Below are 20,102 nucleotides of genomic sequence, written 5' to 3' on the forward strand. Positions count from 1 at the left end.
ACAAGTAATATCACTCCATCAAAACCATCCCTTGATAACAAAATATCTACTTCCATCTCTTCCTAAACAACAGATCAAATATAATGACTCGTAGATACTTTCAAGAACTGTAATACATAGATACAGAAATATTAATATTTTGTCACAGTCCTTCTACCTTGGAAATCTGCTAGAGTACTTTACCTTGAGTACAAGTTATTTGTGGTTATTTCCCCCCCCCCCTTTTGTAATTTTTTAGGCTTTGTTCCGTACAGTAGCTATGATGGTTCCAGACTATGCTTTGATTGGTGAAATATCGCTTTATTCAATGGGATTCCTTGACTCCAGAAGGTATGTTAGTCATAGCCAGGTATTGATTTACATGTTAAAACGTTCTCAACAGGATGTATTGTGCCTTAATCTCTTGGAAAAGTTACTCTTTGGGGCTAAAGTTATGGGGCTACAGTGGCACAGTGAGTTAATCCCCATCATATTCCTGGTTACTGGTTCTTGAGCTTTGTTTTGATACCCTTTAATGATGTTTTATACCCTGCTGTTTGAATTGTTTAATTAGTCTGTTACATGTTACTATGTTTTTAACTGCATTTTAGTTGGTAATCTTGTTGTATGCTTTGGGCTTGTTCCCGCATATAAGCCACCCCAAGTCCCTTCAGGGAGATGGTGGTGGGGTATAAAAATAGTTGTTATTATTATTATTATTATTATTATTATTATTGACACAATGACGTTGTACGACACAGCAAACAAGATAGACATGCTGGATTTCGTTTCACAAAACCACAAGTCGAACACTTCCCATGTGTCTAGGACTGTGTGATGTATTTTCGGATGATGCGTGCAGATCCCAGCAGGGTGGCCTTTTGCAGTTGGCAGATCGTAATTTTGTCAATGTCTATTGTTTCCAAATGCCGGCACAACACACCAGACCTCACAGTTGTGGAAAAGAACAAGGTTTGGATCATTGATGTTGCCATCCCAGGTGACAGTCGCATTGATGAAAAACAACAAGAAAAACTCAGCCGCTATCAGGACCTCAAGATTGAACTTCAAAGACTCTGGCAGAAACCAGTGCAGGTGGTCCCGGTGGTGATGGGCACACTGGGTGCCGTGCCAAAAGATCTCAGCCGGCATTTGGAAACAATAGACATTATTATTATTATTATTATTATTATTATTATTATTATTATTATTATTATTATCCCCTTGTACTGCTGAATTGCTGACCTGAAGGTTGGCAGTTCAAATCTGCGAGACGAGTTCAGCTTCCATCTGTCAGTCCTTGTTCCTGTCAACCAGGCAGTTTGAAAACATGGAAATGTGAGTAGATAAATAGGTATTGCTTCAGTGGGAAAAGGTAAAGAGATGCTCCAAGCAATCTTGCCGGCCACATGACCAGGAGGTGACAACGCAGGCTCCTTGGCTTGAAAATGGAGAAAGCACCTCCCCACAGCCAGATATGAGCACCGTCTCCAGAAAGCCGGAAATGAAAGGAGAAGCCTCTGCCTTTGTTTATGTTTGTCTGTCTCATTGTATATGATTGTAAAGGCATTGAATGTTTGCCTGTGTATGTAAATGCTGTAATCTGTTCTGAGTCCCCAGGGGAGAAGGGCAGAATATAAACTAAGTGTATTATTATTATTATTAATATTATTATTATTATTATTATTATTATTATTAAAGCCCCCACCAGCCACTACCCCCAGCTTTAGATACAATTTAGCAGCTTCATCTGGTGAATGTAAAATAAATGTCTTCAACCCTATATAAAAAAGGGCTAAGATTCTCCTCCATCTAAGATCTGCATTAAGGAAGACTGTTCAGTGGGTGTGGAGCCTGCTTTAGATGTATTGCCTACATGAGTTCTTTCATGTATTGTAATTCCTGCAATGTTTCCACACAGTGAGCATTTGAATATTTTTTCTTCCAGTGTGGGTTGTTTGTAAATTAGCTTGTCTCTAAATATTCAGGTATTTAGTCATGTGAATGTATGCTACTCTTATTAAATAGGCGTTCATAAATGGTAATATATTATATTCTTCTACAGTCTTGCCCAGAAAATTGTTGCTACCTATCGACTCTGTTCTGAACAGTTATCATCACAGCATCATTATGATTACGGAATGCGTGCAGTAAAATCTGTCCTGACAGCAGCAGGAAACCTGAAGCTAAAGTACCCAGATGAAAATGAAAGCGTATTACTGCTGAGGGCACTGCTGGATGTTAACTTAGCGAAATTTTTAGCACAAGATGTTCCTCTGTTTCAGGTAAGATAACAGATTGTTATTTCGATACTGATAACACTTGCAGCTTTTGTATTATTGCAGGCAGACAAATCTGGATGAGATGGTCAAAAACCAACCCAGAAGAAAGAATCTGTGTATTCATTTTTGCAACTGGAAGCAACTCCTAGAAGCCATGGCTTTAAATGACATTCTTTTCTGTCATTTCACAGGGGATCATATCGGATTTGTTTCCTGGAGTGATTCTGCCCAAACCCGATTATGAGCTCTTCATCCAGGCTCTGAATCAGAATATCCAAAAAATGAATCTTCAGCCAGTGCCATGGTTTATTGGAAAAATTATTCAGGTTTCTTTACTTTTCATATTTGCACATTGGAAAGAGCATGAAGTAGAATATTTTTATTCATAAGAGGATAAGTGGATTTGTTGCAACATATCCTCAAACCCGTCTTTTCTTTAAAGATCCAGAACTAGCCAGTTCGTGTTTTCTTCACAATATAATTTTCTGTTATTCTTTTCCATTTGGCACTCCAGATTTGATTGTTTCTAGTGACCATTGAGAATGTCTCCTTAGGCTATTACTTGGGAAATGGATCTTTCATCTTTCTTTGTGATATAACAGTTGTATTTCTGCAAATCTTCAGCGCACATAGTGATAAGCTCCTTGTTTCTCAGGCCAAGATCCAATGGAGTAGATCAGACATGGGCAAACTTGGGCCCTCCTGGTGTTTTGGACTTCAACTCCCACCATTCCTAACAGCCTCAGGCCCCTTCCTTTTCCCCTCAGCTGCTTAAGCCTGAGGCTGTTAGGAATGGTGGGAGTTGAAGTCCAAAACACCAGGAGGGCCCAAGTTTGCCCATGCCTGGTGTAGATCAATATCCAGTCCTTGAGGAATTGGAATATCCCTACTGAAACAAATATCAGTGTGTGAAATGTCCTCTGGAAATTTGTCTGGAGAACTATTGAATATACTTTTGGGGTACTCATGAAAGACTAGAACCTTTCTTCACTCAGAGTTATAACTGACACGACTGAGGAGTCCCCATAGAAGTCACTCAGCTCTATGCTTATATAATGTCTTTTGGACTTCATATTTGCATTGTGTGCCAGAAACACAGGTGAAATATCCTTTTCTTTGGGACCATGAGTAATTCCCTGCATCTCAAGGTGGGAGAAAAGTAGGCTATCTATTTTAAAAGCCAATACAATGTACATGTGTGAGATCTTAAGAGAAATCACATCAAGCTAATAGAAGCCTACTTTTGCATTGCAAACGTGCATTCTTGAAAGAGGTATGGTGTATTGAGCATCAGTCCTTTACCATGTACATCAGGCAGTTGATCCAACTATCCCCGTCACCACCATACACCGAAAGCAGCCCACACACACATCTTAGCTTACATTACATTCTTCTATAACACATACTTCCCTACACCTTAAATCTCATCTAATACAAAGTTCCTTATTCATCACTTCTTTAGGTGCCTGCCACACTTTTCTTTCTCATTGTAATTGTTTACAATTCTTCAAAAAAAACAAAAACAAAAAAAAAACAACAACAGAACTTGGCTCTGGGGAAACATTTGGCTGTATTGTTGAAAGTGTATGTACTGGATGATATGTCAATCTACAACTCAGTTCAGAGTCAAAATACATTAACCTTTTGGTTATGATTGAAAGCTTCCTTCTACCTCTCAGTGGGGTCTCTTGTACCACGGAAAAGAGTTTAATCTAATTACTTTGACATTTGTTGATACAACATATTTATTACAGCACTGATCTTATTGGTGCAGATTTATGAAATGATGATGGTACGCCATGGCTATATGATTGTTGGGGAACCCATGGGAGGCAAAACCAGTGCCTACAAAGTCCTAGCTGCAGCTCTCGGGGATTTGAGCCAAAGTAGGTATTAAATTCCTTTCAATTAGCATGGTTTTCTGTATCAGTGTATGCTAGTGATTTTCCCTTGCGATTCTTCAGAGATAATCGTTTCCTTCTCCTTTTCTCAGATAGTTCATCAGAGGAATCTGCCGTCGAGTTCAGAATTATCAATCCCAAAGCGATCACCATGGGGCAGCTGTATGGCTGTTTCGACCCTGTCAGCCATGAATGGACAGATGGTGTCCTTGCAAACACTTTCAGAGAACAGGCTTGCTCTACGACCGAGGACAGGAAGTGGATTGTCTTTGACGGCCCAGTGGATGCTGTTTGGATAGAGAACATGAACACCGTACTAGACGATAATAAGAAGGTATTTTTTATCTCCACTACTTCACTCTGCCAGGCCACTTATTGCAGTGTTGGATGATTTTTATGACAAAAACTTTACTATATAAAACAATATCTTCCGTGTACGTGACTGATTCTGGGTTCCATGATATTTTTTGTTCCAGCTGTGCTTAATGAGTGGTGAAATCATTCAGATGAGTGCAAAAATGAGCTTAATGTTTGAGCCAGAAGATCTGGAACAAGCATCTCCTGCCACAGTCAGCCGGTAATGTCTGACAACAATGAGAAGAGGATGTGTGTTTGTGGGTGTGTGTGGGGCCATCTCTACCATTAGCTAGTGTGAAACAGTGGCCTCAGGCGTCAGAAGCACTGTGCAGCAGGAAAATAAATGACCGAAATAAATGATTTGATTATATTAGTGAAAATAGGATATAGTCAACATGGGAGCTTCATGCAGTTTCTTTTGCTTCAGCAAGGAGGATCCACGAACTGCTATCCATTCCTTCTTTAGGTGTGGGATGATTTACATGGAACCTCATCAGTTAGGTTGGAAGCCTCTGAAAGATTCATATATGAACACATTGCCTTCAGTCTTGCAAGATGTACACAAAGAACTGGTGCGTATAACTGTAGTTTTCTTCTGAATTTTAAAAAATGAAAGCAAATAGAGAGGAAATGATCAAATGACTATGTATGACATGAGTGGGAAACTTTGGGCCAAATCTGACCTTTTGTGGTGGTAATTCAGCCCTCTGCATTGTCTCAGCTAACAATGTCCTTATTCTCATAATATATTGCTAAGCAAGAATTTAACAAAATGGAACACAAAACAGCTCTTTCCATTAGTCGTCTGCCATTCTGTCCACAATGATTATGCAAAGTTCAATTGCACAATAGCAGCCATTGATAAAATTAACACTGTTACGTTGCCTTTGTGAGGTCTGCTTACTCATAGAATCATAGAATCATAGAATAGTAGAGTTGGAAGAGACCTCAAAGGCCATCTAGTCCAACCCCCCGCTAAGAAGCAGGAAATCGCATTCAAAGCACCCCCGACAGATGGCCATCCAGCCTCTGCTTAAAAGCCTCCAAAGAAGGAGCCTCCACCACGGCCCGGGGGAGAGAGTTCCACTGCCGAACAGCCCTCACAGTGAGGAAGTTCTTCCTGATGTTCAGGTGGAATCTCCTTTCCTGTAGTTTGAAGCCATTGTTCCGTGTCCTAGTCTGCAGGGCAGCAGAAAATAAGCTTGCTCCCTCCTCCCTATGACTTCCCCTCACATATTTGTACATGGCTATCATGTCTCCTCTCAGCCTTCTCTTCTGCAGGCTAAACATGCCCAGCTCTTTAAGCCTCTCCTCATAGGGCTTGTTCTCCAGACCCTTAATCATTTTAGTTGCCCTCCTCTGGACGCTTGTTACTGGCTGTGGATAGACTATTACTAATTATTAATTAGTAACATGATTTCTTTTAAGTTTGAAAGCCACTTAGCCTTTTCAATTTGCAGATTGAAGACTTGTTCATGTGGTTAGTTCAGCCTTGCTTGGATTTCATTCGCCTTTACTGCAGAGTCTTCCTTCAGACATCTCCCATACATCTCACCTATACCATGATGAACCTGTTTACTGCTTTGCTTGGTAAGGATCTTGTGAACATCATCTCCTATCAACTTGTCACCCCATCTCAGAGCTTAGGGAGTTACTTTTAAAAGAAATTAGCCCGACAACATCTATTTGAGTCCTTGTTCAAATGAAATTCAGAAGGAAAGAAATGAGGGCAGAGTAAATGAGAGAGATGATGGCTTGCTGTGAGTTTTCTGGACTAGCCGGACTGTATATTCCAGAAGCATTCTTTCCTGATATTTCACCTACATTTATGGCAGGCATCCACAGAGGTTGTGAGGTCTGTTGGAAACTAGGCAAGTGGGGTTTATATATCTGTCGAACTCTTGTATGCTTGAGGCAAGTGTGAATGTTGCAATTGGCCACCTTGATTAGCACTGAATATCCTTGCAGCTTCAAAGCCTGGCTGCTTCTTGCCTGGAGGAATCATCTGTTGGGAGGTGTTAGCAACCCACAACCACAGCAATCCAGTGAAAGACTTCGACAACACAGAGAAACAATGATGAGGATGGAAAGGGGATTTGTACTTTAATAGCACCTGACTATGCTTTTCATCTGGGAACAGCCGTTATCATCAGCTTTCCAAATCTATATTTACTTTTAGATGAAATAAGTCATTCCAGTGACGAAGAAGGAGAAACCATGTCCAGTCAGCAAATCACCTTGTGGCTTCAAGGCCTCTTCCTTTTTGCCTTGGTTTGGACCATTGGTGGCACCCTCAATGCAGAGAGCAGAAAGAAATTTGACCACTTCTACCGAAATCTTCTGATGGGAATGGATGATGAAAACCCACGTCCCAAAAGTGTGAAGCTAACCAAAAATAATATCTTCCCAGAAAGAGGTGCAGATTTATAGACATATATTTGTGTGACTTTTATGAACTAGTTTCTGTACACAATAAGGTACATCACGATTTTACGACAGGCATTTTGTTTCCAGAGATTAAGACAATGAGTGAACAATTGCCACTGGAGGGACAGCAGAGAGGAGGACATATTTTGATTGTTTAAACTCAGTTTAACTTGTACATTTTATGGATTTTATATGTTTTTTAATTTGTTTGAAGATGATCTTGATCATAATTATCATGACCATGATGATGATGATGGTGATGATGATATACAATAGATTTGGAGAGTCTGAGTTGGAAAGAAAAAGCAGAAACAGGTCTTAGTATTGTAATTGAAAAGAAAAAAGTAAAATCTATTTTGTTTCCTTTGTTTCCTTATTAAGTTTTTACCCTATACTCTCAAACCAGGAAGTGTGTACGACTTTTATTTTCATAAGCAAGCTAGTGGACAATGGAACATGTGGACAGAGTATATAACAAAAGAAGAGCAGACCATCGCGGCTGGTACAAAGGTATGAAGTTTGCACCACAAGGTTCATGCAAGCGCAGGAAGCTGTTACCTAATGAATCTCATGAAATGGTGGGATCTTTCATTGTGTAGTTTTATCTGTATCATAATGTTCATTATTCTCTGTGCAAGAACAAAAATAATCTGACTGCTTTCCCTCCTATCTTTCAATTGCATATGATCTCTTTCCAAATTTCAGGTTTTGTGTCCAGCTATGCACATATCACACACACACACACACACAATTGTTATTTATTGTGTTGTTGAAGGCTTTCATGGCCGGAATCACAGGGTTGTTGTGTGTTTTCCGGGCTGTATGGCCATGTTCCAGAAGCATTCTCTCCTGACGTTTCACCCATATCTATGGCAGGCATCCTCAGAGATTGTGAGATTGCTTGCTATAGATGTGGGCGAAACGTCAGGAGATAATGCCTCTGGAACATGGCCATACAGCCCAGAAAACCCACGACAACCCATTGTTATTTATTATGATGATGTTTATTTATACCCTGCCTTTTTTTCTCCACAAGGACTGAAAACGGCTACACCCCATTACATGTACCAGTTTAAATAAAAGTATAAGACTTTCCCCCGCTTCATACCTGTGTTCTAACCTATTATCTTTGCATAATAGGTTTCAGAACTTATCATTCCAACAATGGAAACAGCCAGACAGATGTTTTTCCTGAAAGCCTACGTGGACCATGAAATCCCAATGTTGTTTGTGGGACCCACTGGGACCGGGAAATCCGCAATTACCAACAGCTTCTTGATCCAGCTTCCAAAGGCGAAATACACCCCCAACTTCATCAATTTTTCTGCCCGAACCACAGCAAATCAGACACAGGATATTATTATGTCAAAGCTGGACAGGAGAAGGAAGGGATTGTTTGGACCTTCAGCCGGGAAAAAAGCCATTGTGTTTGTGGGTGAGACATACATTATTTTTGTTTTAATCAAACCTCTCCTTTCTCCCAATATGGGACCAGAAGCACTGTTCAGTACATATTCGGGCTGTCTTTGTCAACAGACAGGGACAACCCGTTTGATATAATATACAAGCATCAATATTCTGCACCAAATGTTCAATTTCTCCTCTTGATTTTGGTAAGATTTTAATCTATTTATGACAGTGGTTCTCAACCTTCCTAATGCCGTGACCTCTTAATACAGTTCCCCAACCATAAAATTATTTTTGTTGCTACTGCATAACTGTCATGTTGCTACTGTTGTGAATCGTAATGTAAATATCTGATTTGCAAGATGTATTTTCACTCACAGGATCAAATTTGGCACAAATACCTGATTTGGGAGGAATTGACAGTCTTTGGCGACCCCCATGATACCCCCTTCGCGACCCCCAGGGGTCCCAACCCCCAGGTTGAGAAATACTGATTTATGATATCCCCAAATATAGGAAAATTTGTGACAAACCACTGGCCTGTTTCTCAGACAGCTTTTGTGACAATTTACTTATTATCCTGAGTTTTGAGAAATCTCTATTATACTCTTGTTTTCTTTCTTCCTTTAGTTGTGTTGATGGGAAGAATGATGTGTCTGCACATCTTCTCTGTCATAGTGAAATGGGTGTATAAATATTTTTTTCTTAGATGACTTAAATATGCCAGCAAAGGAAGTCTATGGAGCACAGCCACCTATAGAACTCCTGCGGCAGTGGATTGATCATGGCCACTGGTATGACAAGAAGGACACGTCCAGGCTAGATATTGTTGATGTTCTGTTTGTTTCAGCAATGGGACCTCCAGGTGGTGGTAGGAATGATATTACAGGTAAGAGGCTTGCATTGTAAGTTCCTCTAAAGGCAACCTGTTGCGAATGCCAACAGACTGCAACCAAAATAAGGGCACTGAGAAAAAAGGAATCTAAATGGAGTTGTTACCAAAAGAGCCCAATGGCTACTGAGCATGCTTAGTAAGAATATTGACAATTGGTTGATGACGTGCTGTATATTTCTTGTCCATCTGGTTGAGGAAAAAGAGGCACAAGAGTCACTTCAGTGAAATTGCCATTGCCAGATTAAAAGACGGCCCTACAGATCAAAGCAAGCTGCTCACTGAGACTTATTTGCCTTCCAGGGCGTTTCACGCGGCACTTGAATATTATCTCCATCAGTGCTTTTGATGATGAGGTTTTAACCAAGATTTTTTCTTCCATTGTTGACTGGCACTTCAGCAAAGGGTTTGAGGCATCATTTCTAAGGTAATTGGTCTCTTTACAAGAGAGTACACTAAAAATATCATTTAGATGAATGAAATTTCGGCACACCAAGAAAAGGAGCAGGTAGTTTCCAATCAATAGAAGAACTTTGTGTGCGAATAATTTTTGTTATCTCACTCATTCTGTAATGCTGAACATGAGTATCTTGGGCAAACCTTGGCAGGGAGATGGGATTTGGGAAGGTTTAGAAAAGATGGGGAAGGGAAGTAAGGCTGCAATTTCATATGGAAACTTTCTGGGGGGAATTTCTAAGGGGTAGTCAAGTAGATGACTTGGTTGAAGAGATGGAAGGAAGAGGCCAGCAGCATGAACAAAGTGGAAAAAGAGAACAGAGGCCCCATAAAAATGTGGGTTTCCATTAAAACCATGTTGCATTTGTTTTGTAAAGGCTTGGAAAAATGTTGGTCCAGGCAACCATGAATATTTACAAGCTGGCTGTGGAAAACTTCCTCCCCACTCCTTCCAAATCTCACTATGTCTTTAACCTGCGTGATTTCTCCCGGGTGGTTCGAGGCGTGCTGCTGTGCCCACATACTCATTTGCAGGTATATTACACTTCTTTCTTGCTTGCTTGCTGTAGGAGTGGATGTTCCATCATCGCTAACCTGGTGCTTTAATATATTTTGTAAAACTGATGTTCTTGTTTTCATGACTATCACCTGGAAGGGTTTTGTGCCACATCTTTCCTCATAAGAACTGCTTATTAACAACAGACCTCTAAGAGACCAGCCTTATTATTCCCACATTGAGGTTGTTGGTCAGGTAATATAAACTAAGGCCCCTTTGACACTGCCATATCATCCAGATTATTAAAGAAGATAAATCCACATAATCTGATTTGAAATTGATTATTTGAGTCTACACTGCCATATAACCCAGTTCTAAAGCATCCTGAGAATGAGATGGAAGAACAAAAGACTTCCAATGGGAGGTATACTTCTGGGCAATAGTGAATATTGGCATAACCCTATTTGTGTTGTCAAAGGCTTTCATGGCTGGGATCATAGGGTTGTTGTATGTTTTCTGGGCTGTATGGCCATGTTCCAGAAATATTTCTGGAACATGGCCATACAGCCTGGAAAATATACAACAACCCCTATAACCCTATTTCTTCCCCATTAATAATCATGAAGGGTAAGATACCCATATAGATAGGTTTGCCACTGATTGACATATCCCCTCCTCTTTGTTTCCTTCTTTATTTGGCAGGATGGAGAGAAATTGATCAGGCTTTGGATTCATGAAGTTTATCGTGTCTTCTATGACCGCTTAATAGACGCAAAAGACAGGGAGGTGTTTTTTAACATGGTGAAAGAAACCACCTCTGACTGTTTCAAACAAAGTGTTGATAAGGTATGTTTATCTCCAAGCAGACAGGTAAAGAGACGGGAATGGCTGCCATATAATCCAGAATATCAGTCTAGAATATCAAGGCAGGTAATCCACATTATCTGCTTTGAACTGAATTATCTGAGTCTACACTGCCAGATAATCCAGTTCAAAGCAGATAATCTGGATGTTATACAGCTGTGTGGAAGGGGGCTCAATTATTTAGGGCTTTTAAGGTTGATACCAGAACCTTGAGATAGTCTTCTCTGCTCCATAGGTATTAAGCCATTTGTCACGTACTGGGAAGATCCAAGATGAAAACATCCGAAAACTGTTCTTTGGGGATTACTTTAACCCATCCAGTGATGCCAAAATTTATGATGAAATCACAGATTTAAAGAAGCTGACATCCGTCATGGAGTATTATCTGGAGGAGTTCAATAACATCAGCAAAGCCCCCATGTCTTTGGTCATGTTTGGTTTTGCTATTGAGCACATCTCCCGGATCTGCCGAGTCCTGAAGCAAGATAACGGCCACTTGTTGCTGGTGGGCATTGGCGGGAGCGGCCGACAGAGTGCCACCAAGCTGGGCACGTTCATGAATGCCTACGAACTCTTCATGATTGAGATCACCAAGTTCTATACCACAAATGACTGGAGGGAAGATCTCAAGAGAGTCATGATGCAATCGGGAGTGGCCAACAAAAGCACTGTCTTCTTATTCAGCGATAACCAGATAAAGGACGAGTCGTTTGTGGAGGATATCAACATGCTTTTGAACACAGGTGACGTTCCTAACATATTTGCCGCTGATGAGAAAGCTGAAATTGTGGAAAAAATGCAGGGTGCTGCAAGGACTGAAGGCAGAAGAATTGACGCTACCCCTTTGGCCATGTACAACTTTTTTATTGAACGTGTGAGGAAAAACCTGCATATTGTTTTAGGTAGGAATAAAATGTGTTTCCTTTTTTGTTCTGAAGTCTTTCTGATAATGCCTCCCCTGTAAATGAGTTGGCTTATGGCTTGTTATGATGGAGTCTATACTACAAATGATCTGGAGTGCATCAAGATGGGGGAAATGATGGGATTTCGATGAACAGATTTGGAAAACAAGCACCATATATTTTACAGCAATGAGTCCCATTGGAGATGCATTCCGGAATCGCTTACGAATGTTCCCTTCGCTGATCAATTGCTGTACTATTGATTGGTTTCAACAATGGCCCACGGATGCTTTGGAACTGGTTGCCAACAAATTCTTAGAGGACGTGAAACTGGAAGATGAAGTCAGAAAATCGTATGTCATAATAATCTCTCTCACTTTCTCTCTCACATAGACAATGAGAATACACACAAGCTTTTCAAGATAGAAACGTTTACAAAGTTGATTACAAAGTATTTTGAAATTTATTTTGTTGGGTTTGGTTCAACATGAGGATGATCAATGACTGATGTCATGTTGAGTCCATTCCATGACTGTTGATGAATAAAACTTTGGTTAATCATTTATAACTATCAATCACCATTATGGCTTTATTTAAATGGTTACATAGTATAGGATATAAAGCAATTTCTAGAGTAAAGCAAGCTACTTTCAGCTACCTATAGGAAGATGTCTGACCAGAAGTCTTCTACGGCTCTTACACAACTGTATAGATTTCACGAACTGTCTGACTCACCGGATTGTATTACCTGCCTAGTAACATACATTCACTTCTTACTCCCTTTTCCAGGGTTGTAGTCATGTGCAAATTTTTCCAAGAAAGCGTTAGAGAGCTCTCGGTCAGCTACTACAATACTCTTCGAAGACACAATTATGTAACACCAACATCCTACCTGGCATTGATTCTGACTTTCAAGACACTGCTCAATAGCAAAAGGCAAGAAGTTGATACGATGAGAAATCGTTACCTTGTGGGCCTTCAAAAACTTGACTTTGCTGCTTCACAAGTAAGTATGGATAGCAATCAATGGACGTACAAATATGTATAATGATTTTCAATGGTTGTGTTTCTGATATCTCTTGGCTGTGAATTAGCAGTGTGCTGGTATGGAGAACCTTGGATTATGCCCAACCTTCACTTACCTTCATATAAGTGGAAGACATCAACTTGGAGATGATAAATTATGACATCTGAATCTGAGATGTAGATTACTTCTGGGAAACTGTGTCTCTTTTCTCCTTCCCCAATTCCTCCACTTGCAACTAATGCTATATAAATCCTTCTGCTGAGCTACACGGTTTAATCCTAAACATTTCCATGTGGCTGATGGTGTTCATTGAAACAAAACCAACAAGAAGGGGAGGGCTCTATCAACCTCCTTTCAACTTTTCATAATTTCAACTGCATGATTTCCTTATGCCTAAGTCTCTGAAATGGTAATTGCCCTGTATGTTTATGTGATAGCAACAGTTTTCTCCCTTCCTTGATGTCCTCTTTAGGTTGCAGTTATGCAGAAGGAGCTGACAGCTCTTCAGCCTGAATTGATAAAAACCTCTGAAGAAACAGATAAAATGATGGTTCATATAGAAAAAGAAACAGTTGAGGTGGATGCTAAGAAAGAGCTGGTGGCTGCTGATGAACAGGAAGCCAACGAAGCTGCTGCTGTGTCGCAGGGCATTAAGGTAGTTTTATTGTGCATGAGGAGTAAAAACTCGTATATACTGTTCAAATTCTGTTCCCTTCGATTTGTGAATCCCTAGAAACAAAAGAAAAGTGAACAAGAAAACATGTTTTTTCAAAATTACTTAATGCATGCAGAGCTGTGTTGTCAATTCAGTGGGATTATGTTGGATGTGATTTCAGGAAGAGTGCGAGGGGGACCTTGCTGAGGCCATGCCGGCTCTGGAGGCTGCTCTTGCGGCGCTTGATACTCTCAATCCTGCGGATATCTCCCTCGTCAAATCCATGCAGAATCCTCCAGGGCCTGTCAAGCTTGTCATGGAGAGCATTTGTGTCATGAAGGGAATAAAACCGGAGAGAAAGCCTGATCCAAGTGGAAGCGGTAAAAAACAAAAAAATTAAACATAAAATCAAGAAAAAAACTTAATTATTAAAATGTCCACCCCATATGCTCTTTTGTTTGTTTAGATACTTGCATCACATTCCTCAGTTAAAAAGGCTTGAGCAGGAGCTTACACATAAGGCTTGTGCAGGAGCTTACAATACAATGCCTTGCATACTTGGAACTATTGAAAAATCACACGGCTAATATCTCTCAATTATACCAATGTAATGTATATAATTTAATTAGTTAAACATTGCCTAGAGTAGCATCTCCCCTTTCCAAAATAATATTCTTCATATTTGGAAATAAAATTGTCACAAGACAAAAGATATAGATAGACAGTCCCAATATCTTTTTCTGCATTTACCATAAGAACTCCAAAAATAATAATGTAATAAAAGTAAGTATAATAGTCTTCTGTAATTTCGTGTGACTGTTGTCAGTCTTCCCCAGCTTGGTGCCCTATAGATGTTTTGGATTATAGTTCCCATTATCAAGCATCCAATAACTAGTGGCTGGAAACTATTGGAGTCGTAGTTCAGTACATCTGAACTGGGAAGAGTTATAGGACAGGCATGGGCAAACTTCAGCCCTCCAGGTGTTTGGACTTCAACTCCCACAACTAAGCGGCTGAGGGGGGAAAGGAAAGGGCCTGAGGCTGTTAGGAATTGTGGGAGTCAAAGTCCAAAGTTTTCCCATGCCTGCTGTAGATATACTGTTGCTTTTAAAATATTTTCTGTGTAATAGAAATCTATATTTTAACATGTGAATAAACATTTTCAATTCACTTTTGTCAAATGCAGGTAAAATGATAGAAGACTACTGGGGCAGTTCCAAAAAGGTTTTAGGAGACCTGAAATTCCTGGAGGGCTTAAAGACTTACGACAAAGATAATATTCCTCCCGCTGTAATGAAAAGGATTCGAGAGAAGTTTATCAATCACCCAGACTTCCAACCTGCCGTCATCAAAAATGTATCATCTGCCTGCGAGGGTTTGTGTAAATGGGTGAGAGCCATGGAGGTGTATGACCGTGTCGCAAAGGTGGTGGCGCCAAAGCGTGAACGGCTGCGGAAGGCAGAAGGCTTGCTCGAGATCCAGATGCAGAAGCTGAATACAAAGCGCGCAGAACTCAAGATGCTGATGGATCGCCTCCAAGCCCTGAATGACGAGTTTGAAGAAATGAACAACCGGAAGAGAGAACTGGAGCATAATATTGAAATCTGTTCCCAGAAGCTGATTCGTGCTGAAAAATTGATCAGTGGCTTGGGAGGAGAGAAGGACAGATGGACAGAAGCAGCCCGCTTATTAGGGATTCGCTATACAGACCTTACTGGGGATGTCTTGTTGTCTTCAGGCACAGTAGCTTATCTGGGAGCATTTACTGTTGATTATCGCCAACAATGTCAGCAGAAATGGCTGGCCCTTTGCAAGGGGGAGAAGATCCCATGTTCGAATGATTTCAGCCTGAGTAACACATTGGGGGATCCAGTCAAGGTCCGTGCCTGGCAGATTGCAGGGTTACCCATTGATTCTTTTTCCATTGACAATGGCATCATTGTTTCCAATTCCAGGCTGTGGGCTTTAATGATTGATCCTCAAGGACAAGCCAACAAGTGGGTCAAAAATATGGAAAAGGGCAACAAGCTCTCTGTCATCAAATTATCTGATACGAATTATGTGAGAACCTTGGAAAATGCTATCCAGTTTGGAACCCCCATCTTGCTTGAAAATATTGGTGAAGAACTGGATGCTTTTTTGGAGCCGGTATTGCTAAAGACCACTTTTAAGCAACAAGGTGTGGAATACATGAGACTAGGAGAAAATATTATTGAGTACTCACATGATTTCAAGCTGTACATTACAACGCGCTTGAGGAACCCACATTATCTCCCTGAAGTGGCTGTGAAAGTTTGCCTGCTGAACTTTATGATCACACCTCTTGGTCTTCAGGACCAGCTTTTGGGGATTGTGGCTGCGAAGGAAAAACCCGATCTGGAAGAAAAGAAAAACAAGCTGATTGTTGAGAGTGCAGCTAACAAGAAACAGCTGAAGGAGATTGAGGACAAAATCCTCGAAGTGCTTTCCAAATCAGAAGGAAATATCTTAGAAGACGAAACAGCTATTAAAGTTCTCTCTTCCTCCAAAGTGTTGTCTGAAGAAATTTCAGAAAAGCAGGAAATTGCCACCGCCACTGAGATAGAAATAGATGCTACTCGGATGGGATACAAGCCCGTTGCTGTTCATTCAGCAACAGTCTTCTTCTGCATTTCTGACTTGGCAAACATTGAGCCCATGTATCAGTATTCCTTGGTATGGTTCATTAACCTCTATGTCCAGTCTCTTGCAAATAGCAGGAAAAGTGAGGTCCTAGAAGAAAGGATTGACAACATCATTGACCATTTCACAGTCAGCATTTACAACAATGTCTGCCGATCCCTGTTTGAGAAGGACAAGCTTCTTTTCTCTCTTCTCCTGACGGTAGGAATTATGAAAGGGAAAGGCGAGATAGATGACGAGGTCTGGCGTTTTTTGCTGACGGGTGGTGTTGCTCTTGATAACCCATATCCCAATCCAGGCCCTGAATGGCTGACTGACAAGTCGTGGGCTGAGATTGTGCGTGCATCAGGCCTGGAAAACTTGCATGGCTTGATGGATCATTTCGAAGCCAACATCTGGTCGTGGAAAATGATTTATGATTCTGCCAAACCCCATGAAGAATTATTTCCGGGAGAGTGGAACTTGTCCACAGGTCTTGACCGCATGGTCATCCTCCGATGCCTGAGGCCAGATAAAATCATTCCAGCTACCCAACGCTTTATCACAGAAAATATGGGAAGGACCTACATCGAACCTCCAACTTTTGATCTGGCAGGAAGTTACAATGATTCTAATTGCTGTGCACCACTCATTTTCATCTTGTCTCCAGGTGCAGATCCAATGGCAGGTGAGAGTCCTAAACAACAAAATGAGCTAAAATGTTAAGAATTGTTCATGAAAAGAATAGGCAGACACCTTAAGCTGAAATTACAAAAAATTGCCAACGTGTGCAGCAGTTTTGAGCATTAGATTATGACGCAGGAGAACAGGGTTTGCATGGAAATCCACTGGGTAACTTTAGGCAGGTCACACTCTCTCATCCTCAGAGTAAGGCAAGGGCAAACCAACTCTGAACAAATTATGCCAAAAAAAAAACCAGACAGGTTCCTCTCACTGTCACAAGTTTTCTGTAACCCTCCATATCAATATCTTGATAAGACCAGATTCAGTTAATGCTGGTAATCCCTTGCCCAGTGCACTGTGAAACTATTTCATACTGTCATTGTTATTAACTGCTGTAGCCAGTTCATTACTAATGGCCAAGCAATCCTTCTCCATACTTGTCTTAGTTCTCATAGTAGACAAGTGCTTCATCACGAGGATCCTTCGCAAATACCAGCTTAGAGAAGCTGTGAGATGTTGTCCTCTGCTGGGTAGTTTTTGAGAGGCTAGGGTCACCTCCACCTCATAAATAGGGCAGGGCTTTGTGGAGGATTTTTTTAATAACTATCTGTCTTTAAATGTTCAACCCTAGGCTTGTTGAAGTTTGCTGAAGACCTTGGCATGGAAAGCATACAGACCATTTCCCTTGGACAAGGGCAAGGCCCATTTGCAGCCAAGATGATCAACAAGGCAATTGTGGATGGGACTTGGGTGGTGTTGCAGAACTGTCATCTTGCAACCAGCTGGATGCCTGCTTTGGAAAAAATCTGTGAAGAAGTGATTGTGCCTGAAACCACTCATGTCAAATTCAGGTGAGAATGAAATGCCTTCTGTTGTATAAAATGGTACCATCAAAATTGGCTTTTTGGGTTTTAAAAATATATATATCTTCAAGCCATGGGTGGTTGAATCTATCAGTGCGGAATCTATGGATTCATTTGGTATCTCCATCTTGATCACACCATTAATGTAATCAAATTTATTTCCATTCTTGGTTTACAGGTTATGGTTAACCAGCTATCCATCTGAAAAGTTTCCCGTGAGCATCCTCCAGAATGGAATAAAAATGACCAATGAGCCGCCAAAAGGACTGAGGGCCAATCTCCTTCGATCCTACCTCAATGACCCAATTTCTGATGCCACATTCTTTAATAGTTGTGAAAAGACAGAAATCTGGCAGAAACTGCTGTTTGGCCTTTGTTTTTTCCATGCACTTGTACAAGAAAGAAGAAACTATGGACCTTTGGGTAGAGTTGAGATTGTGCTACTAGTTCCTAAATCCTTAGATTTTACATTACGGTAGTACAGTCTTCGACCCCTTCAAGCATCAGGTTTTAAAACATCAGTCAGTTTTTCTGACATGTTTTTTGTAAAGCAACCAGCAACATGAAGTTATAGAAAAGTATTAGAATCATAGAATCATAGAATAGTAGAGTTGGAAGAGACCTCATGGGCCATCCAGTCCAACCCCCAGCTAAGAAGCAGGAAATCGCATTCAAAGCACCCCCAACAGATGGCCATCCAGCCTCTGTTTAAAAGCCTCCAAAGAAGGAGCCTCCACCACGGCCCGGGGGAGAGAGTTCCACTGTCGAACAGCTCTCACAGTGAGGAAGTTCTTCCTGATGTTCAGGTGGAATCTCCTTTCTTGTAGTTTGAAGCCATTGTTCCGTGTCCTAGTCTGCAGGGCAGCAGAAAACAAGCTTTCTCCCTCCTCCCTATGACTTCCCCTCACATATTTGTACATGGCCCTCATCATGTCTCCTCTCAGCCTTCTCTTCTTCATGCCCAGCTCTTTAAGCCTCTCCTCATAGGGCTTGTTCTCCAGACCCTTAATCATTTTAGTCGCCCTCCTCTGGACGCTTTCCAGCTTGTCAACATCTCCCTTCAACTGTGGTGCCCAGAATTGGACGCAGTATTCCAGGTGTGGTCTGACCAAGGCAGAATAGAGGGGGAGCATAACTTCCCTGGATCTAGACGCTATTCCCCTATTGATGCAGGCCAGAATCCCGTTGGCTTTTTTAGCCGCCGCATCACATTGTTGGCTCATGTTTAACTTGTTGTCCACGAGGAATCCAAGGTCTTTTTCACACGTACTGCTGTCGAGCCAGGCATCATCCCCCACTCTGTATCTTTGCATTCCATTTTTTCTGCCAAAGTGAAGTATCTTGCATTTGTCCCTGTTGAACTTCATTTTGTTAGTTTCGGCTCATCTCTCTAGTCTGTCAAGATCATTTTGAATTCTGCTCCTGTCTTCTGGAGTGTTAGCTATCCCTCCCAGTTTGGTGTCGTCTGCTAACTTGATGATCGTGCCTTCTAACCCTTCGTCTAAGTCGTTAATAAAGATATTGAACAGAACCGGGCCCAGGACGGAACCCTGCGGCACTCCACTCGTGACTTCTTTCCAAGATGAAGACGACGCATTGGTGAGCACCCTTTGGGTTTGTTCGCTTAGCCAATTACAGATCCACCTAACCGTAGTTTTGTCTAGCCCACATTTTACTAGTTTGTTTGCCAGAAGGTCGTGGGGGACTTTGTCGAAGGCCTTACTGAAATCCAGGTAGGCTACATCCACGGCATTCCCTGTATTGACCCAACTCGTAACTCTATCGAAAAAAGAGATCAAATGAGTCTGGCATGACTTGTTTTTGGTAAATCCGTGTTGACTATTAGCAATGGCCGCATTTGTTTCTAAGTGTTCGCAGACCACTTCCTTAATGATCTTTTCCAGAATCTTGCCTGGTATCGATGTGAGGCTGACCGGACGGTAATTGTTTGGGTCGTTCTTTTTTCCCTTCTTGAAGATAGGGACCACATTCGCCCTCCTCCAATCTGCTGGGACTTCTCCCGTTCTCCAAGAACTCTCGAAGATAATTGCCAGTGGTTCTGAAATAACTTCCGCTAGTTCTTTCAATACTCTTGGATGTAGCTGATCTGGCCCTGGGGACTTTAATTCGTTTAGAGCTGCCAGGTGTTCCTGGACAACTTGTTTCCCTATTTGGGGTTGGATTTCCCCCAATCCTTCGTCCATTCCATGTTGCTGAGGTTGAAGATGGCTTTCTTTTTGTGAGAAGACCGAGGCAAAGAAGGCATTGAG

General features: G+C 41.2%; 1 protein-coding gene across 2 annotated transcripts in view; it reads left to right on the plus strand.

Moving 5' to 3' along the window:
- The window catches only part of dnah3 (dynein axonemal heavy chain 3), a 58,374-nt gene that overhangs the window by 31,400 nt on the left and 6,872 nt on the right, over nucleotides 1–20,102 (plus strand). For both annotated transcript variants that reach the window (XM_062964252.1, XM_062964251.1), the window contains 23 exons: nucleotides 239–330; nucleotides 2,045–2,264; nucleotides 2,453–2,587; nucleotides 4,036–4,147; nucleotides 4,255–4,496; nucleotides 4,639–4,739; nucleotides 4,986–5,091; nucleotides 5,980–6,109; nucleotides 6,699–6,935; nucleotides 7,353–7,456; nucleotides 8,087–8,381; nucleotides 9,063–9,242; nucleotides 9,549–9,672; nucleotides 10,079–10,235; nucleotides 10,900–11,043; nucleotides 11,297–11,963; nucleotides 12,151–12,316; nucleotides 12,753–12,969; nucleotides 13,463–13,645; nucleotides 13,827–14,025; nucleotides 14,832–16,973; nucleotides 17,601–17,820; nucleotides 18,011–18,255. In XM_062964252.1, the coding sequence (XP_062820322.1) occupies nucleotides 239–330; nucleotides 2,045–2,264; nucleotides 2,453–2,587; nucleotides 4,036–4,147; nucleotides 4,255–4,496; nucleotides 4,639–4,739; nucleotides 4,986–5,091; nucleotides 5,980–6,109; nucleotides 6,699–6,935; nucleotides 7,353–7,456; nucleotides 8,087–8,381; nucleotides 9,063–9,242; nucleotides 9,549–9,672; nucleotides 10,079–10,235; nucleotides 10,900–11,043; nucleotides 11,297–11,963; nucleotides 12,151–12,316; nucleotides 12,753–12,969; nucleotides 13,463–13,645; nucleotides 13,827–14,025; nucleotides 14,832–16,973; nucleotides 17,601–17,820; nucleotides 18,011–18,255 (6,418 nt within the window). The remainder of the gene's footprint in view (nucleotides 1–238; nucleotides 331–2,044; nucleotides 2,265–2,452; nucleotides 2,588–4,035; nucleotides 4,148–4,254; nucleotides 4,497–4,638; nucleotides 4,740–4,985; nucleotides 5,092–5,979; nucleotides 6,110–6,698; nucleotides 6,936–7,352; nucleotides 7,457–8,086; nucleotides 8,382–9,062; nucleotides 9,243–9,548; nucleotides 9,673–10,078; nucleotides 10,236–10,899; nucleotides 11,044–11,296; nucleotides 11,964–12,150; nucleotides 12,317–12,752; nucleotides 12,970–13,462; nucleotides 13,646–13,826; nucleotides 14,026–14,831; nucleotides 16,974–17,600; nucleotides 17,821–18,010; nucleotides 18,256–20,102) is intronic.

Source organism: Anolis carolinensis, unplaced genomic scaffold (genome assembly GCF_035594765.1).
Source record: "Anolis carolinensis isolate JA03-04 unplaced genomic scaffold, rAnoCar3.1.pri scaffold_13, whole genome shotgun sequence".
NCBI lineage: Eukaryota > Metazoa > Chordata > Lepidosauria > Squamata > Dactyloidae > Anolis > Anolis carolinensis.